Here is a 26005-nt window from a genome sequence, read left to right as displayed (position 1 = left end):
CGCGTGTGAGTGTTTGGTTTGTGCGCGTGTGAGTGTTTGGTTTGTGCGCGTGTGAGTGTTTGGTTTGTGCGCGTGTGAGTGTTTGGTTTGTGCGCGTGTGAGTGTTTGGTTTGTGCGCGTGTGAGTGTTTGGTTTGTGCGCGTGTGAGTGTTTGGTTTGTGCGCGTGTGAGTGTTTGGTTTGTGCGCGTGTGAGTGTTTGGTTTGTGCGCGTGTGAGTGTTTGGTTTGTGCGCGTGTGAGTGTTTGGTTTGTGCGCGTGTGAGTTTTTGGATGAGGTGGGGATTGTGTGTGTGGGGGTGTTTTGGATGGGGTGGGGATTGTGTGTGTGGGGGTGTTTTGGATGGGGTGGAGATTGTGTGTGTGGGGGTGTTTTGGATGGGGTGGGGATTGTGTGTGTGGGGGTGTTTTGGATGGGGTGGGGATTGTGTGTGTGGGGGTGTTTTGGATGGGGTGGGGATTGTGTGTGTGGGGGTGTTTTGGATGGGGTGGGGATTGTGTGTGTGGGGGTGTTTTGGATGGGGTGGGGATTGTGTGTGTGGGGGTGTTTTGGATGGGGTGGGGATTGTGTGTGTGGGGGTGTTTTGGATGGGGTGGGGATTGTGTGTGTGGGGTTTTTTTTTGGATGGGGTGGGGATTGTGTGTGTGGGTTTTTTTTTTGGATGGGGTGGGGATTGTGTGTGTGGGGTTTTTTTTGGGTGGGGTGGCGATTGTGTGTGTGGGGGTTTTTTGGATGGGGTGGGGATTGTGTGTGTGGGGGTGTTTTAGATGGGGTGGGGATTGTGTGTGGGGTTTTTTTTTTGGGTGGGGTGGGGATTGTGTGTGGGGTTTCTTTTGGGTGGGGTGGCGATTGTGTGTGTGTTGGTTTTTGGATGGGGTGGGGATTGTGTGTGTGGGTTTTTTGGATGAGGTCCGGATTGTTTGTGTGGGGGTTTTTGGATGGGGTGGGGATTGTAAGAGCGGGGGTTTTTTGGATGGGGTGGGGATTGTGTGTGTGGGTTTTTTTTGGATGGGGTGGGGTTTGTGTGTGTGGGTTTTTATTGGATGGGGTGAGGGTTGTGTGGGGGGGGGTGGTTTTGGATGAGGTGGGGATTGTGTGTGTGGGGGTTTTTTGGATGGGGTGGGGATTGTGTGTGGGTTTTATTTGGATGGGGTGGGGTTTGTGTGTGTGGGGGTTTTTTGGATGGGGTGGGGATTGTGTGTGGGGTTTTTTTTGGATGGGGTGGGGATTGTGTGTGGGTTTTTTTTGGATGGGGTGGGGATTGTGTGTGTGGGTTTTTTTTTGGATGGGGTGGGGTTTGTGTGTGGGGTTCTTTTTCGGATGGGGTGGGGATTGTGTGTGGGGTTTTTTTTCGGATGGGGTGGGGATTGTGTGTGGGGTTTTTTTTGGATGGGGTGGGGTTTGTGTGTATGGGGTTTTTTTGGATGGGGTGGGGATTGTGTGTGTGGGTTTTTTTTGGATGAGGTGGGGATTGTGTGTGGCGTTTTTTTTTGGATGGGGTGGGGATTGTGTGTGGGTTTTTTTTGGGTGGGGTGGGGATTGTGTGTGGGGTTTCTTTTGGGTGGGGTGGCGATTGTGTGTGTGGGGGTTTTTTGGATGGGGTGGGGATTGTGTGTGTGGGTTTTTTTTGGATGGGGTGAGGATTGTGTGTGTGGGTTTTTTTTGGATGGGGTGGGGATTGTGTGTGGGGGTGTTTTGGATGGGGTGGGGATTGTGTGTGGGGTTTTTTTTTGGATGGGGTGGGGATTGTGTGTGGGGTTTTTTTTTGGATGGGGTGGGGATTGTGTGTGGGGTTTTTTTTGGATGGGGTGGGGATTGTGTGTGGGGTTTTTTTTGGATGGGGTGGGGATTGTGTGTGGGGTTTTTTTTGGATGGGGTGGGGATTGTGTGTGGGGTTTTTTTTGGGTGGGGTGGGGATTGTGTGTGGGGTTTCGTTTGGGTGGGGTGGCGATTGTGTGTGTGGGGGATTTTTGGATGGCGTGGGGATTGTGTGTGTGGAGGGGTTTTTGGATGGGGAGGGGATTGTGTGTGTGGGGTTTTTTTTTGGATGGGGTGGGGATTGTGTGTGGGGTTTTTTTTTGGATGGGGTGGGGATTGTGTGTGTGGGGGTTTTTTTGGATGGGGTGGGGATTGTGTGTGTGGGGGTTTTTTTTGGATGGGGTGGGGATTGTATGTGTGGGGGTTTTTGGATGAGGTGGGGATTGTATGTGTGGGGTTTTTTGGATGAGGTGGGGATTGTATGTGTGGGGGTTTTTTTTGGATGGGGTGGGGATTGTGTGTGGGAGGGTTTTTTGGATGGGGTGGGGATTGTGTGTGGGTTTTTTTGGATGAGGTGGGGATTGTATGTGTGGTGGTTTTTTTTGGATGGGGTGGGGATTGTGTGTGTGGGGGTTTTTTGGATGGGGTGGGGATTGTGTGTGTGTTGGTTTTTGGATGGGGTGGGGATTGGGTGTGTGGGTTTTTTGGATGAGGTGCGGATTGTTTGTGTGGGGGTTTTTGGATGGGGTGGGGATTGTAAGTGCGGGGGTTTTTTGGATGGGGTGGGGTTTGTGTGTGGGTTTTTTTGGATGGGGTGGGATTTGTGTGTGTGGGTTTTTATTGGATGGGGTGAGGATTGGGTGTGGGGGGGTTTTTTGGATGAGGTGGGGATTGTGTGTGGGTTTTTTTTGGATGGGGTGGGGTTTGTGTGTGTGGGGGTTTTTTGGATGGGGTGGGGATTGTGTGTGGGGTTTTTTTTGGATGGGGTGGGGATTGTGTGTGGGGTTTTTTTTTGGATGGGTGGGGATTGTGTGTGGGGTTTTTTTTTGGATGGGGTGGGGATTGTGTGTGTGGGTTTTTTTTTGGATGGGGTGGGGTTTGTGTGTGGGGTTCTTTTTTGGATGGGGTGGGGTTTGTGTGTGGGGTTCTTTTTTGGATGGGGTGGGGATTGTGTGTGTGGGGGTTTTTTGGATGGGGTGGGGATTGTGTGTGGGGTTTTTTTTGGATGGGGTGGGGATTGTGTGTGGGGTTCTTTTTTGGATGGGGTGGGGATTGTGTGGGTTTTTTTTTTGGATGGGGTGGGGATTGTGTGTGTGGCGTTTTGTTTTGGATGGGGTGACGATTGTGTGTGTGGGGGTTTTTTGGATGGGGTGGGGATTGTGTGTGTGGGTTTTTTTGGATGGGGTGGGGATTGTGTGTGGGTTTTTTTTGGATGGGGTGGGGATTGTGTGTGTGGCGTTTTTTTTTGGATGGGGTGGGGATTGTGTGTGTGGCGTTTTTTTTTGGATGGGGTGGGGATTGTGTGTGGGGTTCTTTTTTGGATGGGGTGAGGATTGTGTGTGTGGGGGTTTTTTGGATGGGGTGGGGATTGTGTGTGGGGGGGGGTTTGGATGGGGTGGGGATTGTGTGTGGCGTTTTTTTTTGGATGGGGTGGGGATTGTGTGTGTGGGGGTTTTTTGGATGGGGTGGGGATTGTGTGTGGGGTTCTTTTTTGGATGGGGTGAGGATTGTGTGTGGGGTTCTTTTTTGGATGGGGTGAGGATTGTGTGTGTGGGGGTTTTTTGGATGGGGTGGGGATTGTGTGTGGGGTTCTTTTTTGGATGGGGTGGGGATTGTGTGTGGGGTTCTTTTTTGGATGGGGTGGGGATTGTGTGTGGGGTTCTTTTTTGGATGGGGTGGGGATTGTGTGTGGGGTTCTTTTTTGGATGGGGTGAGGATTGTGTGTGTGGGGGTTTTTTGGATGGGGTGGGAATTGTGTGTGGGGGGGGGTTTTGGATGGGGTGGGGATTGTGTGTGTGGGGGTTTTTTGGATGGGGTGGGGATTGTGTGTGGGGGGGGGGTTGGATGGGGTGGGGATTGTGTGTGGCGTTTTTTTTTGGATGGGGTGGGGATTGTGTGTGGGGTTTTTTTTTGGGTGTGGTGGCGATTGTGTGTGTGGGGGTTTTTTGGATGGGGTGGGGATTGTGTGTGTGGAGGGGTTTTTGGATGGGGTGGGGATTGTGTGTGTGGAGGGGTTTTTGGATGGGGTGGGAATTGTGTGTGGGGGGGGGTTTTGGATGGGGTGGGGATTGTGTGTGTGGGGGTTTTTTGGATGGGGTGGGGATTGTGTGTGGGGGGGGGTTTGGATGGGGTGGGGATTGTGTGTGGCGTTTTTTTTTGGATGGGGTGGGGATTGTGTGTGGGGTTTTTTTTTGGGTGTGGTGGCGATTGTGTGTGTGGGGGTTTTTTGGATGGGGTGGGGATTGTGTGTGTGGAGGGGTTTTTGGATGGGGTGGGGATTGTGTGTGTGGAGGGGTTTTTGGATGGGGTGGGGATTGTGTGTGGGGTTTATTTTTGGATGGGGTGGGGATTGTGTGTGAGGGGGTGTTTTTGGATGGGGTAGGGATTGTGTGTGGGGGATTTTTTGTGTGGGGGTGTTTTTTGGATGGGTGGGGTTTGTGTGTGGGAGTTTTTTTTTGGATGGGGTGGGGATTGTGTGTGTGTGTGGGGGTTTTTGGATGGGGTGCGGATTGTGTGTGTTGGGGTTCTGGATGGGGTGGGGATTGTGTGTGGGGGAATTGTGTTGTGGTTGTTTATGTGGGTGTGGGGAATGCGTCAGGAAAATGGACTTGATGTAGAAGGTCAGCCATGACCTTATTGACTGGCGGATGAGACTCAGAGGGGCCGTATCGCCTCCTGCTATTTCTGTTTTTGTATGGTATGGGTGTTATGAGCGTTTTGTAGATTGTGTATTATATTGGGGGTTTTGTGAGGATTATTATTTGAGGTTAAGTATTATAAAGGTTATATGGTTTGGGTGGCACAGAAGAATGAAATTATGTAGCCAATTATATGAGGGTGTACCATTTTACGTGGTGTGAGTATAAAACAAGATGCATGATATATTTGAACACCATTCCCTATGAGATTCATCCTGGCATGGTCAATTATCACTCCTCATTTATTGTCATTCCGTCAATATCCTGGAATCCTGGTGCACAATCGCTACAATTGCAGTGGTTCAAGGGAAAGGTTTATCACCACCACCTTTAAGGATGGACAATAAATGTACTAATGCCAGTATCATTCATATCCCAAGAACAAACAGAAAAAGTATAGGGGCCTGTAAGTATTACAGGAGGGCTGAGGTGGCAGGAGGGTGGGGAAGTGAGTTATATGGGAGTGTTACAAGCTTTCAGTCTACTTAGATATTCTCTTGGTACAGTGGTGATTCCCGTAAGTGGTCTGAATGTCTGGTGTTCGGGAGTGTGCCCCTGATTGCCCAATAACTAAATCGTATGGTCGCATAACCCGGGGGTTGTAAAACCAGCTCCTTTGTGATCTGAACTGGCTGCTGTGGGTAAGAACTTCCTGATGTCCTGCTCTAGCATCTCTGAGGCATCCACCAAAGTGTTGGGGGAGATTGAGAGGAACCTTCTGGATGTAACTGGCACTTGTCTTTCACTTCTCCAATCTTTTTGAAGCTGGATTGAAACACTTGGCAAGATAAGGCCAGAAGTGAAGCATTAAGCTGCTTTATTTCACACAGCCAACAAGTGAACATACAGAGTAGCACTTAAAGCAAATTCCACTTAACTCAATCTCATTCCTTTCCTGGAAACATAGGAAAAGATAATAAACCAGTGTCATGTTCTTTATTGTGGGCTAGTTTACTTGTTTTTGGTCTAATCTTTCTAAGCAACTTCTGACTAGATTCCCCGAAATGAATGTTTGTCTTCCAGCTCAGGCCCTAACCTCTCTGCCTTTTAATCCTTTGTTCCCGACTCGATTGCCCAATACCAGGGAATTTTATCTTTGCTGTTAATTCTGAGCCCCCAAAAGCAAATGGTGATGTCTCTGACACCTTTCCGTGCTGGATTCACCAGTTGACTACCCACTTGCCAGGATTATATTCTTTGTAGACATCTCCCACGAATTGGATTATTCTCACTACAATAGGTGTGAATATTTATTGGTCGCAAGGTGAAGAATTGCTTAATGTCCCTGGGTCACCCTCCTTAATGGCCTGGACTGAAGGAATGGGGCCTCTTTATATCAGTTTGAAATAGACTAAGAGTTATGAAATTCCCCATGCTGCCTCCTCCAACAGTCAGTGTATGCAAACTGTGACTTTTCTTTCTAAACTTGTACAAGTTCACTTTGTCCTAAAACATAACTCCTAACATTTTGAGATTGAGTATGTTTATGATGGTGGCTCTGGTAGGAAAGGGGAGTATTATCTAGCAGGTGAATATCATGTGGCAGTTGAACATGCAATGGAGACTCCGAGTACTATGTAGTTTGAATACTGTACCGCAGTGAGCATTATATATGTGAGTATTTTCTGAGGGGTTAGTTGGGAGAGAATTTTAAATGGGTATATTTATTGTCTTGAAATACAAAATAGTGGGTGTCATTATTGTATGGAGGGTTATATAGGGATGTTACCTGGTAGGGGCATATGGTAGTGAATATTATGAGGAATGAACGTTGTGTCTTGATTATTATGAGGATGTGACTATTATAGAGGTGAGCATTGTATGAAGGCTATATGGAAGTGAATATATGTGAGTGAATATTATACAGGACTGAGTATTATATATGGGTGTGTATAACTTTTGTGAGCCTTATTTGAAGGTGAGTGGTACATGAGGTTTTGAGTATTATATGGTGGATGCATGGTTTTTATATTATTCCCAGGATGTGGGCGTAACTGATAAGACCAACATTTAATGTTTATCCCAAATGGTCCTTGAGAAGATGATGGTGAGCCACTGCCACTTTGAACCGGTGCAGTGCAGTTAGGAAAGGAGTTCCAGATTTTCACGCAGAGACATTGAAGGAGTGATGATATAGTTCCAAGTCAGGATGATGTGAGGAACTTGCAGGTGGTGGTATTCCCATGCGTCGGTTGCCCTTGTCCTTCTGGGTGGTAAAGGTTACAGGTTTAGGAGAAACCTTGGGGCATTTGCTGTAGTGCATTTTGTAGCTGGTACACACTGCTGCCACCTTGTGCTGGTGGTGGAGGGAGTGAATGTTTAAGGTGCTGTAGGCTCCTTTGTCCTGGATGGTGTCGAGCTTCTTGAGTGTTGGAGCTTCTCTCATACAGGCAAGTGGAGAGTATTCCATCACAGTCCTGACTTGTGCTTTGGGGAGTCAGGAGGTGAGTTACTTGCTGCAGAATACCCAGCCTATGAACTGCTCTTGTTGCCTCAGTATTTATGTGGCTGGTCCAATTAAATTTCCAGTCAATGGTGGCTCCCAGGATGTTAGTGGTGGGGGATTCAATGATGGTAATGCTGTTGAATGTCAAGGGAGGTGGTTAATCTCTCTCACTGATGTTGTTCTTTGCCCGCCACTTGTGTGGCGCAAATGTTACTTGCCACTTATCAGCACAATATTGTCCTGGTGTTGCTGCATGTGGGCACAGACTGCTTCAGTACGTGAGGAGTCGCAAATGGTGCTGAACGTTGTGCAATCATCAGTGAATATCTCCACTTCTGACCTTATGATGGAGGAAAGTTGATTGATGAAGCAGCTGAAGATGGTCAGGCCCAGGACACCGCTCACCACCATCTTCTCGGGGCAATTAGGGATGGACCATAAATACGACCATACGAATTAGGAGCAGAAGTAGGCCATTCAGCCTGTTGAGCCTACTCTGCCATTTAATAAGGTCATGGCTGATCTGTTTCTGTCTCGAATTCCACACTCCCATCTATCCCCGATATTCTTTGATTCTCTTGCCTAACAAGAATCAATCTACCTCCGCCTTAAAAATATTCAATGACCCCCCCCTCCACCATCTTCTGAGGCAGAGAATTCCAAAGTCTCTCAACCCTCTGAGGGAAAAAAATTCTCCTTGTCTCTTTACCCAAGGGGAGCTAAAAACACAATGTGTTAAAAATTAAATCCTGTTACGGTAAGACCAGGTGAAGGCTGAGAAGGAACCCTAGACCTCTTTCTCACCTGGTCGTAACACATGATAATCATATGGGGGTGTGAGTACTTCACCCTCATATTGCTCAAAATACTTCCCTTTTGGCACAACCTAAATTTGGAAGGATAAAGTTTTTAATTGTACCCTCTTTTCAGAGGAGAATGAGAAAGCTTCTGTCCGTATTTCACCGTAATCGGAGTGACAGATGATACATTGGCGAAAAAGGGAAATGAAACCTTCTGTTGAGGAACAACACAAATTCCGGCAGAATTTTTACAGAGCAGCCGCCAACACTTATATTGACTGAATGTGAAATGTTGCCAATTCCTCCTCTCCCCTCCCAAAACCATCTACGCAGCTCGTTGGCCTCGACTACAATGTGTGAGGATATTTTCCTTCCGATGTTTATGTGGTAGAAGTAGTCATGTTGAAAATGTGATCGGATAATCATTAAACATTAGAGCTGAGGCTCCATTATTGGGATCAGTAATAGTTTTTTCCAGGTCAGTCTTCTGTTGCAATGTCTGCATTTATAAGAGCGCCTTTAGTATGGTAATGTCACAACATAGACAAAGTTTGACACTGAGCCACATGAGATATTAGCACAGGTGACCAAATGCTTGTTCAGAGGTAGGTTTTAAGGAGTGTCTTAAAGGAGGGTGGCGAGGCAGAGAGGTTTAGGGAGTGAATTCCAGAGCTTGGGGCCCAAGCATCTGAACGTTCCTGTAAAACAGACTGAAGGAGCTTAATGGCCTCCTTGTGTTCCTGTGTAATAGGCTCGAGGGGCAGAATGGCCTCCTTCCTGTGTAATAAGCTCAAGGGAACTGAAAGGTCTCCTGTTCTTGTGTAATAGGCTCAAGGGGCAGTGTCTGTTTCTGTCAAAATAGTTTTAATAATGCTAATATTGATCTGTAATGTTATTAATGTTTGTTTAATTGAACTTCTACACACAGGACTGGACAGGCCATAATGGATCACCATCTGCACTGTTTAAACTGTGTGAGCCGGCGTTGCATGGTCAGGCCGGAGCCGAATGTCTCGTGCGACCTGATTGGCTGCCCCTTGGTGTGTGGAGCTGTCTTCCACTCATGTAAAGCGGGTGAGCATCGCCTACTATGCCCCCTCGAGAGAGTGGCGTGCCTCAACAGCGAGTTTGGGTGCCCGTTTATCATTGCGCGGAACAAGATCGGTGAACACCTGGAGCTTTGCCCTGCCAGTGTGGTATGCTGCACAATGGAATGGAATCGCTGGCCTGTGAGCTACGCGGACCGTAAATCCTATGAAAGCTTAAGCAAAGATGGTGATGGGGTGGAGCAGTTGGACTTGGCTTTAGCTCTTCAAGACCAGCGGATGCTGCTTGAATCTCTCAAAGTTGTAACCACTGCTTCAAATACGGCTCCCAAGCAGTTCAGAAATGCAGAGCAAATTCCTGGGACTTTGGAAGCATCTGATGAATCCTCTTCCAGCGGTTTGTTGTCTGTGAATGAAGAGGCCTACAGTGAACTGTACAGAGCAACAGTTGAAACGACCAGAACTTTAGCGGTGGCCCTTGACCTTTTGAATAACGCCACAAAAGATGCAGAGCTAGTGAATGGAAGCATGCCTGATGAGCAACCTGAAAAGAATGGAGGTGTCCAGGTTGATGAGGATCCATCTAAAGGACCATACTTCACAGAGGTCAGCGACGATCCTTGCAAAAGCACGACAGAGGGAGGAGCAGTTGGTGGTGCAGATTGCGATTCTGTCGTCTATGATCAACCTTGGAGGGATTGGAACTTGTTTGTGGAGGAGAATGGGTTTCATGGATTGTCAGGAATGGTGACGGAAGCAAGTGAAAGCACTGATGGATGCATTCAGCTAAAGGCAAGTGCCTTATGTAATGGTTTTCACAAAGCGGATGTGAACACTTACACTTTGGATCAGGAGGGCATGGATTCGTACCATTGTGATCAGCAAGCAGAAGAGACAATGAATGGCTCATGCCATGAAAATGACATGGATTGCGATGGGAGTTTGTCAGAGCCTGGTCACTTCTTACCCGTGTTTGCACAGCTACTCACTGTGGAAAGTTTGTTACACCCAGACCGTTTTCAGGAGGGCTCCTTGCCATCTGATCCTTGTGGAGTGAGAAAGTTAGCCAATAAACCCACAGAGCGGCAAGCACTTAAGAACTTTGCCACTTTCAAATTGCTGGAAGGGCACAATGGGCGTAGGCCCTATCTTGGGGATTTGAATTGGTATCGGAAAAAAATGGAAAGCAAAGCAGTTGATACGTCTGACCTGGAGGTAGATGATGACCCTTTGGAATTACAGGGAATCGATCTGATCACAGCTGCTTTATTGTTCTGTTTAGGAGACTCTCCCAGTGGCAGAGGGATTTCAGACAGCCGCAGTGTTGATGGAAGCCGTGTCGATTTGGGCACGCAGACTTTCTCGTTCCCGGCAGCCATATTAGCTACCAATACCACAGTTGGAGAGATTGCTTCTGCATCCGCTTGTGACCATGCAAACCCTCAGCTTTCAAACCCGAGCCCTTTCCACACACTTGGGTTGGATCTAGTCCTCGAGTGTGTGACCAGATACCAAACAAAGCAACGCTCAATGTTCACTTTTGTATGCGGCCAGTTCTTCAGGAGAGATGAATTTGCTTCTCACTTTAAGAATGTGCATGGGGACATTCACGCTGGCCTCAATGGCTGGTTGGAACATCGATGCCCTTTGGCCTATTATGGCTGTACCTATTCCCAGAGACGGTTCTGTCCTTCTACTCAGGGTTCAAAAGTCATTCACGATCGACATCTGAAGTCCTTTGGAATCCAACCGTGCATACCGTCTGTTTTGCTGGGAACCCTTGAGAGTCGGATACCTGGCATAGGAGTGGCAGTTGACCAACTGAGCAAGCTGCCTTTTGAGATTTTGCAACATATTGCTGGATTTCTAGATGGGTTCAGTTTGTCTCAGCTCTCAGAAGTGTCGCACTTAATGAGGGACGTATGCAGTAGTCTGCTGCAAGTTCGGGGAATGGTTATCCTACTTTGGGAAAAAAGGCAGGACCTTCATGGAAAGACCTCTTGGAAAACAAAAGGCAAGGTTTGTAATTTGTTTTTTAAAAAATCAATTTGCTGTCTATACGAACATAACAAGAACATATGAATTAGGAACAGGAGTAGGCCGCTCGGCCCCTCGAGCCTGCTCCGCCATTCAACAGGATCATGGCTGGTCTGATTGTAACCTCAGCTCCATATTCCCACCTACTTCCAATAACCTTTCACCCCCCCCCCCCCCCCCCCTTACTTATCAAGAATCTTTTATTATATCAATTAACCTTTGCCTTAAAAATATTTAAAGACTCTGCTTCCACTGCGTTTTGAGGAAGAGAGTTCCAAAGACTCATCACCCTTGAAGAGAAAAAGTTTATCCTCATCTCTGTCTTAAAAGGGTGACCCCTTATTATTAAACAGTGACCCCTAGTTCCAGATTCTCTCGAGCTAGCATCCTTTCCACATCCACCCTGTCAAAACCCCTCGTTTCAATCAAGTCTCCTCTTACTCTTCTAAACTCCGGCAGATTCAAGCCTAGCCTGTCCAACCTTTCCTCATTAGACAACCTGCCCATTCCAGGTATTAGTCTAGTAAACCTTCTCTGAACTGCTTCCAATGCATTTACATCCTTCCTTAAATAAGGAAACCAGTACTGTACTCCAGATGTGGTCTCACCAATGCCCTGTATAACTGAAGCATAACCTCCCTACTTTTGTATTCAATTTTCCTCGCAATAAATGATAACATTCTATTAGCTTTCCTCATTACTTGCTGTACCTGCATACTAACCTTTTGCAATTCATATGCTAGGACACCCAGATCCCTCTGCATCTCCGAGCTCTGCAATCTCTTACCATTTAGATAGTATGCTTTTTTATTCTTCCTGCCAAAATGGACAATTTCACATTTTCCCACATTATATTCCATTTGCCAGATCTTTACCCACTCACTTAACCTATCTATATGCCTATATAAGTGAAGTGTTAAGAAACAATCTGTTCATCAGGATCTGACAGTACAAAACTGACCCAGCTGTAATTAAGTTCACCTATCAATGCTCGTTGGTGTTGGTGACTTTTTTCACCTACAGTAACTTGTATTTCTATAGCGCCACTAATGTAGTAAAAACAGCCTGCGGCACCTCACGAGATTGGAATTAGACAACATTTGACACCGAGCCACATAAGGAGATATTAGGGCAGGTGACCAAATGCTTGGATAAAGAGCTAGGTTTTAAGAAGTGACTTAAAGGAGGTGAGAGAGGCGGTGAAGTTTAGGGAGGGAATTCCAGAGCTTGGGGTCTAGGCAACTGAAGGCACAAATGTCAGTGGCGGCGCAATAGAAATTGGGGATGCTCAAGAGCCCAAAATTTGAGGAGCATAAAGATCTTGGAGGTTTGGAGGAGGTACATAAATAGGGAGCAGTGACACAACAAATAATCATAGAATGGTTCTAGCACAGAAAGAGGCCATTCGACCAGTCGTGTTGATGCTGGCTGTCTGCAAGAACGATTCACCTAGACCCACTCATCCCGCCTTTTCCCCGTAGCCCTACGAATTCTTTCTCTTCAGATAATTATCCAATTCTCTTTAGAAAGCCTCGGTTGAATCTGCCTCCATCACACTCACAGGCAGTGTATTCCAGATCCGAACCACTCACTGCATAAAAAGTTTTTCCTTATGGCCCCTTATGGCCTTCTTTTGCCAGTCACCTTAAATCGGTGTTCTCTGGTTCTGGATCCTTCCGCTCATGGGAAGAGTTTCTCCTTATCTATTCTGTTCAGACCCCGATTTTGAACATTTCCATCAAATCTTTGAATCTTCTCTTCTCCAAGGAGAACAGACCCAGCTTCCCCAACCTATCCACGTAACTGAAGTTCCTCATCCCTAAAATCATCCTTGTGAATTTATTTTGCACCCTCTCTAATGCCTTAACCTTCTTCCTAAAGTGCGGTGACGGGAACTGCTCACAATGTTCCAGTTGAGGCCAAACCAGTGTTTTATACAGGTTTACTATAACTTCCTTGTTTTGGTATGCTGTGTCCCTATTTATAAAGTCCAGGATCCTGTATGCTTTATTAACCATTTTCTCAACCTGCCCTGTCACTTTCAGTGATTTATACATATATGCCCCAAAGTCCCTCTCCTCTTGCACTCCCTTTAGAATTGTATCCTTGAATTTATTTTGCCTCTCCTTATTCTTCCAACCAGAATGAATCTCTTCATACTTCTCTGCATTAAATTTCATCTGCCACCTGTCTGCCCGTTCCACCAGCCTGTCTATGTCCTCTTGAAGTTTATCACTCTCCTCCTCTCAGTTCACAATACTTACAAGTTTTGTGTCATCCACAAATTTTGAAATTGTGCCCTGTGCACCCAGGTCTATGTCAATATATATCAAGAAAAGTAGGGGTCCTAACACTGACCCCTGAGGAACCCCACAATATATCTTAGTCCAGTCTGAAAAAGAAAACATTCACCATTACTCTCTGTTTCCTGCCACTCAGTTAATTTCGTATCCATGTTGCTACTGTTTTATTCCTTGGGCTCTAGGTTTGTTGACTAGCCTGTTATGTGGCATTTTATCAAGTGCCTTTTGGAAGTCCATGTACACATCAACTGCATTACCATCATCAACCCTCTCTGTTGCCTCATCAGAAAAAAACGTATAGCATTTCTTGCTAAAGAGTAAATGAAGTGAAGCCCAAGTAAGCTATAGTTCACAATGTGGTGTGACAAAAATGAAGATTATTGGCAAGTTGTACTTTAGGGATTGTTCCTTTTGCAATGGTTTCTTGGTGTTAACACCATGTTCAATTCAAGAAATAATCCCCTGCTAATCCCCACATGAAGCACAGGGTCCACAAGTGACGAGGCTACAAATAGCAGGTGCCTTGATAATATGGTTAAATGGCCAAGAAATTCAACTCAAACGAATAACCCAAGGGAGGTCCCAGGCTTGCGAGTATAGTCTGTGTTTGACTAGTCTTCGTGGTGGTCCATCTGCTGTAGTTGCTCATTCCATAAATAATTTTTAAAGGAGTTGGACAGGTACTTGTGGATAAGGAACTTAAGGAACAGGATTATAGGCAAAAGGTAGGGATGTGGGCTAGCACATGCACAATGGGCTGAATTGCCTAATTTTATATTCTAAGTTTATTGATTTCTATCATTCTTATGTGAAGAATATTTTAATTACTTTTTCATTCTGGTCTGTTTTCAGTTATATGTCTCCAGTAGACTTTATACCAGGACTATTGGTCATAGAGTCAGAGTGATGCAGCACTGAAACAGGCCCTTCGGCCCACTGAGTCTGTGCTGACCATCAACCACCCATTTATACTAATCCTACATTAATCCCATATTCCCTACCACATCCCCACCTTCCCTCAATTCTCCTACCACCTACCTACACTAGGGGCAGTTTACAATGGCCAATTTACCTATCAACCTGCAAGTCTTTGGCTGTGGGAGGAAACCAGAACACCTGGCGGAAACCCACGCGGTCACAGGGAGAACTTGCAAACTCTGCACAGGCAGTACCCAGAACTGACCCCGGGTCGCTGGAGCTGTGAGGCTGCGGTGCTAACCACTGGTGTGAGGATGTTATATCGAGACTAAACTAAAATCAGAACACAATTGTTTTATTCCCTGTGTTTTTTTTTAAAGAAGACTCTCAGTTCAAAAATATGTTCTAGCTAGGCTATTAATTATTTATACATGACCTCTATTTGTTAACTGTTTATATGTGGCCTATTCGTTAAATGGCCAGACTGTTTGTTTGTGAATGTTTGTACCCGCCCCATTATTTTTAAATGGTTGCATTTGGCTTTTAAATTGAATATCAGGACCGTTCTCAATAGATCCAGTTTAAATAGAAGTTTGATAGAAAGAAAGAGGCCATTCAGCCTACTGTGTCTTTACAGGCTCTTTACTAGAGCAGTCCAAAACTAATCCCACTGCCCCGCTCTGTCTAAAGCTCTGTGTCTTTTTCTCCTTTCAACATATATCCAATTTGTCCTTAAAAAATCTAATGGTCTTTGCCTCAAGCACTCACTGTGGCAAAGCATTTCATGCTCTAACTTAAAGAAATTGTCCTCATCTCTCCTCACTCTGACCATTTTAAATTGATGATTCTGGACACTCACTCCCTCAGTCAGAGGAAATAGCTAGCTGTTTTTTGTTCATATTAAAACCCTTTAGAATTTTAAGTCTATTACGCCTTCACTTAATCTGTTGCAGTGCAAATATTCCCTGTACCTTCAGTCTCTCCTTTTAAATCTGGTTTCCTGTACTTGGTATCTTCCTGTTAAATCTATGATGTGTACTTTCTATGGCTTTAATATCCTATCTGTAATGGAATGCCCAAAAACAGAACCACTGTCAACCTAACTGTTGTATACATTTTATCAGCTCACTTTTTGCACTCTGCTCCTTTTCTCAAACCAAAATGCCACTGGCCACCTTTATGGCTTTATCCAACTGCACTTGCACTGTCAAGGAATATTGGGCTGGATCTTGCTGGAAAAGTAACCATGTATTAATGATGCATGCCATTATTAATATGCAAATCAGCCAACTGATCGAAAGAAAGAGGCATTTGATCAAACTTCCCTGTTACCTCATCAAAGAATTCAGTCAAGTTAGTCAGACACAATTTACCCATAACAAATCCATGCTTGAATAACCCATGCCTTTCCAAATGAAAGTTTTTGTTCCTGATAATGGTTTCCAATAGTTTTCTTACCACCGCTGTTAGGCTGACTTGGCTGTCATTTCCTGGTTTATTCATCTCCTCTTTCTTTAATAGTGGTGTAATATTATCAACCTTCCAGTCCTTTTGCACTTCTCCTGTATCCAGTGAGGATTGAAAGATTGCAGCCAATGCCTCTGCTATTTCTGTCTTTGCTTCTTTCAGCAACCTAAGATGCATTCCATCTGCAGCAGGTGACTTACTGACTTTTAGTAATGCTAATCTTTTTTGTACATCTCTATTCTGTCCATAACCTCCCTCTATTTTAGTGTAGCCTTCACATCATCTGCATCCTTTGTGAAGACAGTTGCCATTTTTTGTCATGTTCTCTGCCTGAATGTGAAGATTTCCCTTTGGGTCCTTAATAGGCCCAATTTTTACTTGAGCTAACTGCTTACACTTTATATGTTTATAAAATGTTTTAGGGTTCAATTTAATGTCTGCTAATCTTTTCTCATAACCTCTGCTTACTTCCCACATTAACTTTTTCAGTTCCCTCCTGTACTTTCTATTATCTTCCTGGTTGTTGACTGAATCTTGCTCTCGACATTTGTTGTAAGCTGCCTTTTTCTGTTTTATTTTAACTGTTATTTTCTTTGTCATCCAGAGTGCATTAGCTTTGAATGATCTACTTTTTCTCTTCAAAGTAATTTGTTTAGTTTGCACCTGAAATTTCTCTTCCCCGATTGCCCTCCATTGCTTTGTAACTTCTTTACCCTTCAATCGCCTTTTCCAATCTATCTGTGTTAGGCTCCTTCTTGAATCACTGAAATTAGCTCTTCCCCAGTCGAGCATTTTTGCTTTTGATATTTTCTGTTCTTTTCCATAATTACTGTAAAATATGTTATGTTGTGGTCACTATTAGCTAGATGATGATCACCAGTAACACACTCCACTCACCCTACTTCATTTCCCAAAACCAGATCTAACACTGCTTCCTTTTTTGTTGAAATAGACACATATTGGTTGAGAGAGTTTTCCTGTACACATTAGAAATTCCTCTCTCTCCCTACCCTGAGCATTATGCTTTTCCCAGTCTACAGTAGGGTAATTAAAGTCTTCTAATATTGCTACTCTTGTTTTTGTTGCATACCTTTGAAATTTACCAGCAAATTTGCTTTGCATAAATAGCATCTTGTCCTTAGCCTCCCTGTTGTTATTTTTAAGAACTAACTGAATTTTCTCATTAATTGCCCATTCTCATCAAGTAAGGACTAACAATTAATAGCCGAAGCACCCTTATAACAATGTGATGGTTGTTAATGCCTTCCATCAACCTTTCCAGCTCAGAAAGGGAACAATTTAAGCTGTAGTCTCATTCCTGCAAGTGGAGATTTAAAATTTGAAATATTAAATGTCTTAATTATTTTCTTTTGTCTTTTTTTTCTCTCTTCCTCTCAATCCAATCTTTCTTTCCCTCTCTATTCCTCTTTCTGTACCTGATTTGACTTTAGTTCATTCCGTTTCCGTCTCTGTCACTCCTCTGTTTCTTTCTTAATCTTTAAATCTGATTGGTTAGGAGATAGACTGTTAGTCCCACTGTTCAGTAAGGTTCCAGATGCCCTGTTGCCCTCGTCGCAGTGTTATCAGTTCACACTTCCAGCAAGTTACAGTGCAAAGAAAATTTTCAATCTGAAGGGTGAGGGAAAAAGTCTAATAGGGCATGCTGCGCGATGGCCCACTCTGGCAAGATTGCGGCCAATATATTTGAACCTCTAGGCCTCTTTGTTCATTCACACCTTTCAGCATCGTTCCTTTGTGCATATTCCCCCATTTCTTGCTTTTCCCTTCAAAATATATTGCCTCGCACTTCATTGTTCTCATATCTCCTAACCTAACAATATCTGCCCATCCTCACAGTTACAAAATCCTTCTGCAGTGAGCAAAAACAGCCCACTCCCCTTTAAGGAAGAGCAGCAACTCCTTTAAAAGCTGCTGCCTTGCCTGATTTTTGTAACTTTCCAACCAGTCTGGGAGCAGGCCTGGCTCTCAGCACATATTCCAGGGAGCACAAGGACATTAAGGACAACGTTTTGTAATGCCTGCACTCCCCCCACCGCCAATCCAGCTGCCAGACTGGCCCTAACGACTACTTCCCGTGCTGCTGGTGGGTAACAAGTGGGTAAGTGCAGCAACTTCACACAAACCCCCCCACTGGGCATGTTAAATGTGCAGCACTTTGTGACCAATATGATGTTTCTCTCATGCAGGCCTGGCGATTCAGCACTGCCTTCGGCACAGTTAATGAGTGGAAGTTTGCGGAAATTGCCAGCATGGCTGACCACTTGAAGGACTGTCGGTACAACACAGTGGAGAGGACCGGGGAGGCTGTCCCATTGCCCTGCATGTGTGTGACGCGGGAGCTTACTAAAGGAGGCCGCCCTTTGCGTTCCGTCCTCAAACCAGTTCTTTAATATCTTTGGGTGCTGACAACGTGCTGCAAAACATTCTAATCTTAAATGTGGTCCGTCACTTTGTATATGATATATTTTGCTTTGATGTGAGATTTATTTTTGTAGTGCAGATGTGCTCAAGGCAATGAAAAGCGCCTTGATGAATGGAACGTTGAACTGATGGACATTTTTGTGGGTGAAACCTTCCCCTTATTGGAGTCTTCCATTTGTACATATGGTTTTCTTGCATGGATCTTGCCCTCTTTAAAAAAAAAAGTCTTGCTTTTTTTGCCCCTTCCCCCAGAGCAATCATATAGTGAATGTCGTACATGTGAAGGGGATATTGATTGTCGTGACTAAATCCTGACCAAAACACGGCAATGTCTTGTCGTCGTTTGGTAAATCAGAAAGATGCTCAACCCATGTGGAATAATTAACAACTCGATGCTTAGTGTCTTTTCGAGTCACAACTCGAGCACATTGAGGTTAGAAGGATTATCCTTCTAAGTTACGTCCGTAAGCTAGCTGCTGCAAAGCAATACTATACCTCACGCTGATCAAAAGCAAAAATGCCACAGTGCAGTAGATTCACACTACAATTTACCACTTTTAGCACTTTAGTTTTACAGTCTCATTTTATTAACTAGATCACCAAGTGGTTAATGCTTTGATATTCATCATTGTTCATTATTTCTACCCTGTCCTCTTTCCTAACTCTCTGCCTTTAAGTGTTACCTGTGATGCTTGGTGGTTAGTGGGGAAATGAGCAGCTTGCTTCAAAACTAAATCTATGAGGGCTGTTTTCAGTCTGCCAGATGAAAGGCTGTGCTTTGTGAATCCACTTATGTGACTGAACCTAAGTTCATCCCATGACTCGAGGAGCAAGTGTCAGTTTGGAGCTCTAGCACTCGGCTACCAAAGCAACATGGTTTTACTTTATAATACAGTTTGTACCTCCACTGTTGGAATTTTTTATTAAAGAAGTGAGTGTGTGCATTTTTGTCTACACGTATATCGCCAAAAATAGATTTGAATATCCTCCCCATCAGCCTTGGCATTTGAAACTCTGATCCTGTAATGTGTTGAGATGACCTCATGACCGAATGTAATGCCTTTTCACCGCACTTTATTGAGTTTAAAACACTTGAGGGAATGATATGAAGAGTTGAAAGGTAATTCATCTGATTGATTTAATGACTTTGTACATCAGAGTATTCATTGATTCCATTTGTGCTGTACACAGGATACTGCTGCTAAGTGTAGAAACCAGAGTCTAACTATGTCCCCATTAACATGTTGCTGTTTTAAAGCTTGTAACAAAACAGACTTTCTGAGGAAAATGCTGTGTAGCTCAGTGCGAACGTGTTTACAGGACTGTATGGAATTTGTGTTCCAAAACGCAAGTTCACACATCTTAAGGCAACCAGATGGGAAAACTCTGAGCTGGTCTTTAAAAAAAATTATTTAATATATTTTATTTTTTTTGAATTTGTGTGTAGGCTGAGGAGAAACAGGAAACTTTTGAATATTAGCATCTGTTGCCTGAACACCGTTACCATTTTCTTTTGAATAGCCTGTTGAGCGTTGTTGAAACACACCCGGTACTAAATTGGCTTGTAGTATGAGATCGAAGAGTAGAATTCTGAAGTATGTTGTTGCAGCAGGAGCCAAGACAGATATTTCACAGCAAAATAGAGCCAATGAAAATTATTTTCAAAATGGTGGCACTCACTGTTGCTGAAGTACATGCAGTGTGGCAGGTAAAGGCTTGAAGCCTAGTTATCTGAGCCATGGCAAAGTGTGGAACAGAGGTGTTTCAGGAGTCTCATGGAATCCAGCAGTAAGGAGGCAGGGTCAGTCTGACGGTTACTGGTTCTGGGTATCTAAATCCTGACAGGTGTCCTTGGTTCTGGGTGTCTATAACTGGAGAGTGTCCTTGGTTCTGGGTGTCTATAACTGGAGAGTGTCCTTGGTTTTGGGTGTCTATAACTGGAGAGTGTTCTGGGTGTCTATAACTGGAGAGTGTTCTTGGTTCTGGGTGTCTATAACTGGAGAGTGCCCTTGGCTCTGGGTGTCTAAACTTGATGGGTGTCTTTGGTTCCGGATGTCTAAAACTGGAGAGCATGCTTGGTTCTGAGTGTCTATAACTGGAGGGCGTCCTTAGTTCCGGGTGTCTATAACAGGAGGGTGTCCTTGGTTCCGGGTGTCTATAACAGGAGGGTGTCCTTGGTTCCGGGTGTCTATAACAGGAGGGTGTCCTTGGTTCTGGATGTCTATAACAGGAGGGTGTCCTTGGTTCCGGGTGTCTATAACAGGAGGGTGTCCTTGGTTCCGGGTGTCTATAACAGGAGGGTGTCCTTGGTTCTGGATGTCTATAACTGGAGGGTGTCCTTGGTACTGGGTGTCTATAACAGGAGGGTGTCCTCGGTTCAGGGTGCCTAGAACCTGACGCGTGTCCTCGGTTCAGGGTGCCTAGAACCCGACGCGTGTCCTCTGTTCCGGGTGCCTAAAACCCGACGCGTGCCCTCTGTTCCGGGTGCCTAAAACCCGACGCCTGTCCTCTGTTCCGGGTGCCTAAATCCCGACGCGTGTCCTCTGTTCCGGGTGCCTAAATCCCGACGTGTGTCCTCGGTTTCGGGTGCCTAAATCCCGACGCGTGTCCTCGGTTTCGGGTGCCTAGAACCCGACGCGTGTCCTCGGTTCCGGGTGTCTAAAACCGGACGGGTGTCCTCGGTTCCGGATGTCTAAAACTGGATGGGTGTTCTGGGATCTTTAACCAGAGGGCGTCCTTGGTTCTGAGTGTCTGTAACTGGAGGGCGTCCTCGGTTCCGCGTGTTGTAATCGCAGGGCATTCTCAGTTCCGGGCGTCCTCGGTTCCGCGTGTTGTAATCGCAGGGCATTCTCAGTTCCGGGCGTCCTCGGTTCCGCGTGTCTCTAATCGCAGGGCATTCTCAGTTCCGGGCGTCCTCGGTTCCGCTTGTCTGTAATCGCAGGGCATTCTCAGTTCCGGGTGTCCTCGATTCCGGGTGTCTAAAACCCGACGGGTGTCCTCTGTTCCGGGGGTCTAAAACCCGACGAGTGTCCTCGGTTCCGGGTGTTTGTAATCGCCGGGCGTCCTCTGTTCCGGGGGTCCAAAACCCGATGACAGTCCTCTATTCTGGGGGTCTACCGCCGGGTGTCCTTGGTTCTGGGTGTCTAAAACCTGCCAGTTAAAGAATATTTAAAAAAAAAAAGCCTAAGCATGCAAAAAAAAATTAAATTTAAGAAGCAGTGGAAAGGAATGCAGCGTTTGAAGTTGTGCACGTGCGTGTTTTAATTTTTGTGTAAAGATATCTACAAGTTTATGAATTGTTGCATTCATTTCTACTTCAGTTTCCCCATTCAGTGTGTGAATAAGTTTTGTTGCAATTTGGAGCATACACCACATTTTTATCGAAGATCATTTGATCTCTGACCCTTTTCTGCAGTTGCTTCAATCACCAGTAGTTCTATAATTTTGGCAGCATGACTTTTTATTCATCCTCCAGGAACAGAAACATTTAGTTCACTAATGCTGTATTTGTATCCATTATTATCCAGTTAAATATTACACTGGTCTGCTCATATGTAATGTATTCACATTAATATTTTGTACCTTTTTATTCTCGCACTTGTCCAAAACGTGTATTTTTCTGCTTTCACATAAAAGATGATGAAGGGTCACATTCTCTGATGAAACCAAGATGAAGATTGAAAGAAGTCTCTAAATGAATGTACAAAGTAGACTTCTGTTTTCTACATTGAGGTTTAGTTAGGCAGGAGTTTGCATTGAGAGGACTTCTCCCCAGTCTGCTGGTCTTTCAATGATGCACGATATTGAGCTTTTGTACTAAATGTTTGATTTCATTTTAAACTGCAAGAATTCTAATAAAAAAAAATTGTCATTTTTATTAACTATTGAAAGACTGCATATTTGTACCACAGAAAGATTACATGAGATTTGGATGGTTACAGGTTTTTGGGCATGTTGATAAATTGAACCTTTCTTTACTTCCACCCCACTTCCATCCCTCCAATGTAAATATGCTCATCTACCCACAACATTCACCTTTCTCCAATTGAATACTTTAGAAACATGGGAATTGCTGGATGAAAAAGTATTAAGGTTCATCTAGTTTCTCTTCTCTGGCATAGTCGCTTGATACAGCAATAATGGACTTGTTGACTAAATAATCTCTACCAATCTCATCAATTTGTCGACAGCAGACCCAGATATGAGGGGAGGGAAACCCCCAGTGGTGGAGAGTATGGAAACCAAAGGTCTAAGTTCTTCCCATTTGCAGTATGTTTACCACATTTCAGGTCTCAAATTACTGTACCCCAAAATGTTACTTTCTGAAAGAAATCTTATTAAATTTGCACATGAATGAATCAATACTAAGTGCTCTCTAGGGAGGCTGTTCCTTAGATTGACCACTTGCTCACAGAAATATTGTTTCTACAGACTAGTTTGAATTTATACTTCCCTTTCCCCCCCCCCCCCCGTCTTGAAGTGCATGCATACAAACATACGAATTAGGAGCAGGAGTAGGCCACTTGGCCCCTCGAGCCTACTCCGTCTTTCAATAAGATCATGGCTGATCTGATTGTAACCTGAACTCCACATTCCCGTCTACCCCCAATAACCACCTACCCCCTTACCAAGAATCTATCTACCTCTGGACAAAGTGAAGATAGTTTGTCATGATCGACATTATCCAGTCGCTTTAGAATCCTAAACAGTAATCATATCACTTCTTAACCTTCTGTTTTCCAGTAAGAACATGCCTAATTGACATAGTTGCTCTTCATAATCCAATTCTTCCATCCCTTCAATCATTCTGGTTGCTTTCTTCTATATCTTTCCAATTGATGCAATATCCTTTTTGTACCACAGTGACCAGAACCAGAACCAGTATTCTAAGTGTGCTACCTATTTTGACTCAATATTGCTCTTAAAACATCCCAGCGTCTGTGTTGCTTTACACACTGCCTCAGTCATGACTTCCAGATCTCTTTCATTTTCATGTACAATATTTTCCTTCCATTTAACTAATAGTTGATTCCTGGATTTTTGACTCCATGTGACTTTGCATTTGTCTGCATTGAACTTCATCTGCCACCTATCTGCAGAATTCCAAAGTATATTTAAATCCTCCCATAGCTTATCAGATTCCAAAGGTGAATAGATCATGCTAGCTTTATATCATCTGCAAATTTAGCTATTGTGCTTGCGATTCCAGATCATTTATAAGGATATTAAACAGTGACGAAAACCTCACCATGCCAAATGGAAATATTAATTTAATCGTGTGGAACTTTGCCTGAGATTTTTCCTGGAAATTGTTACAAATAACTTTTAGAACAGAACAGCTAGCGGCCAAGACAGTCACACACAATTTGCATATGAAAAACCCAACGGATCAGGCTGGAGACAGATGTGATTATCTCAGCCTAGCCAGAACAATGGGGTGCTCTCTGATTCACTTATTTGGGATAACCTTATCAACGTGGTCGTCAAAAGCCATCGACACCCATTAACTTTGCAAGAACCAATTTCCCACCCCCCCCACTGCACCAAGTATGTCTGAACAGCTTGAGGGGATAGCCTTGACTTTCAAAAGACCCTTCCAGAAGATTCTGATTCAAACACAGAGATGGTCATATCACATGACGCGGCGCAGTGGTTAGCACCGTAGCCTCACAGCTCCAGCGACCCGGGTTCAATTCTGGGTATTGCCTGTGTGGAGTTTGCAAGTTCTCCCTGTGTCTGCATGGGTTTTCTCCGGGTGCTCCGGTTTCCACCCACAGCCAAAAGACTTGCAGGTTGGTAGGTAAATTGGCCATTATAAATTGCCCTTAGTATAGGTAGCTGGTAGGGAAATATATAGGGACAGGTGGGGATGTGGTAGGAATATGGGATTAGTGTAGGATTAGTATAAATGGGTGGTTGATGGTCGGCACAGACTCGGTGGGCCGAAGGGCCTGTTTCAGTGCTGTATCTCTAAAACATGACTGCTTAAGCCAGTCTGGAGATTTGTGAGTGGAGACAGACTGTAACTGAAATCAGCAAGGGAACATCTCTCTCTCTCTTTCCCTCTCTCTCCAGTAAAGTCCCAGAGAAGCCTCGGCTGCAGGTACAAAGCCTCAAGTCTATAAATCCTTACAGTCAGCAACTAGGGGACATGGATAAAGCCCCTCTTCTGCCTTCTGGAACCAGAGAATCAGGAGGAACATCTGGCTTTCTGTTGACTCCAGTTGCCTCTCTATTCAGTGACTTCTGAAAGATTTATACCAGAGTTCCTGTGCAAAGTGTTTGCTGATTGGCTGCCACATTTCCTACATTACCGTGGTGACAGCACTTCAAATACTTCATTAATTGTAAGGCACGATATAAATGCAAGTTTTATCTCTCCATGTCCTAATGTTCAAAATAAAGTCTTTATCTGCATGTACCTGTCTCCAAAACTTCTTGTGAATACACTTGCACCTACCTGACAATGTGGAAAATTGCCCAGGTATATCCTGTATACAAAAAGTCAAATCCAACCTGACCATTTATTACCCCATCAGTCTACTCTCGATCATCAGTAATCTGATGGAAGGTGTCGTCGACAGTACTATCAAGTGGTACTTGCTTAGCAATAACCTGCTCAGTGATACCCAGTTTGGGTTCTGCTAGGGCCACTCAGCTCCTGACCTCATTACAGCCTTGGTTCAAACATGGACAAAACAGCTGAACTCCAGAGGTGGGGTGAGAGTGACTGCCCTTGACATTAAGGTAGCATTTGACTGAGTATGGCATCAAGGGGCCCTAGCAAAACTGGAGTCAATGGGAATCAGGGGGAAAACTCTCTGCTGGTTGGAGTCATACCTAGTAAAAAGGAAGATGGTTGTGATTGTTGGAAATCAATCATCTCAGTCCCAGGACATCACTGCAGGAGTTCCTCAGGGTAGTGTCCTAGGCCCAACCATCTTCAGCTGCTTCATCAATGACCTTCCTTCAATCATAAGGTCAGAAGTGGAGATGTTCGCTGATAATTGCACAATGTTCAACACCATTCATGACTCCTCAGCTACTGAAGCAGTCCTTGTAGAAATGCAGCAAGACCTGGACAATATCCAGGCTTGGTCTGATAAGTGGCAAGTAACATTCGCGCCATTCAAGTGCCAGGCAATGACTATCTCAAAGGAGAGAATCGAACCATCTCCCCTTGACGTTCATTGGCATTACGATCACTGAATCCCCCACTGTCAACATCCTGGGGCTACCATTGACCAGAAACTGAACTGGAGTAGCCATATAAATACTGTGGCTACAAGAGCGGGTCAGAGGCTAGGAATCCTGAGGCAAGTAACTCACCTCCTGACTCCCCAAAGCCTGTCCACCATCTACAAGGCACAAGTCAGGACTGTGATGGAATACTCTCCACTTGCCTGGATGGGTGCAGCTCCAACACACGCAAGACGCTCGACACCATCCAGGACAAAGCAGCCCGCTTGATTGGCACCCCATCCACAAATATTCACTCCCTCCACCACCGACGCACAGTGACAGCAGTGTGTACCATCTACAAGATGCACTGCAGCAACGCACCAAGGCTCCTTTGACAACACCTTCCAAATCCATGACCTCTACCAACTAGAAGGACAAGGGCAGCAGATGCATGGGAACACCACCACCTGCAAGTTCCCCTCCAAGCCACACACCATCCTGACTTGGAACTATATCGCCGTTCCTTCACTGTCGCTGGGTCAAAATCCTGGAACTCCCTTCCTAACAGCACTGTGGGTGTACCTACATGCCAAGAACTCCAGTGGTTCAAGAAGGCGGCTTACCAGCACCCTCTCGAGGGCAATTAGGGATGGGCTATAAATTCTGGCTTAGCCAGCGAAGCCCACATCC

At 44.9% G+C, this 26005-nt stretch overlaps 1 protein-coding gene across 5 annotated transcripts in view; it reads left to right on the top strand.

The window, feature by feature from the left end:
- The window catches only part of fbxo30a (F-box protein 30a), a 33552-nt gene extending 11553 nt beyond the window's left edge, over nt 1-21999 (top strand). For 3 of the 5 annotated variants that reach the window (XM_068020170.1, XM_068020173.1, XM_068020172.1), the window contains exons 2-3: nt 8849-10985; nt 17899-21999. In XM_068020170.1, coding sequence (XP_067876271.1) covers nt 8865-10985; nt 17899-18102 — 2325 coding nt within the window. In that variant the 5' untranslated portion in view covers nt 8849-8864 and the 3' untranslated portion in view covers nt 18103-21999. Of the gene's footprint in view, nt 1-8082; nt 8277-8848; nt 10986-17898 lie in introns of those variants that run through there. The other 2 variants (XM_068020171.1, XM_068020174.1) reach the window with 2 other exon arrangements.
- Nucleotides 22000-26005: the final 4006 nt, after the last annotated feature.

This window comes from Heterodontus francisci, chromosome 3 (assembly GCF_036365525.1).
Source record: "Heterodontus francisci isolate sHetFra1 chromosome 3, sHetFra1.hap1, whole genome shotgun sequence".
NCBI classification, from domain to species: Eukaryota; Metazoa; Chordata; class Chondrichthyes; order Heterodontiformes; family Heterodontidae; genus Heterodontus; species Heterodontus francisci.
The sequence above is the reverse complement of the archived record's forward strand: the minus strand, read 5'-3'. Positions and strand labels throughout refer to the sequence as shown.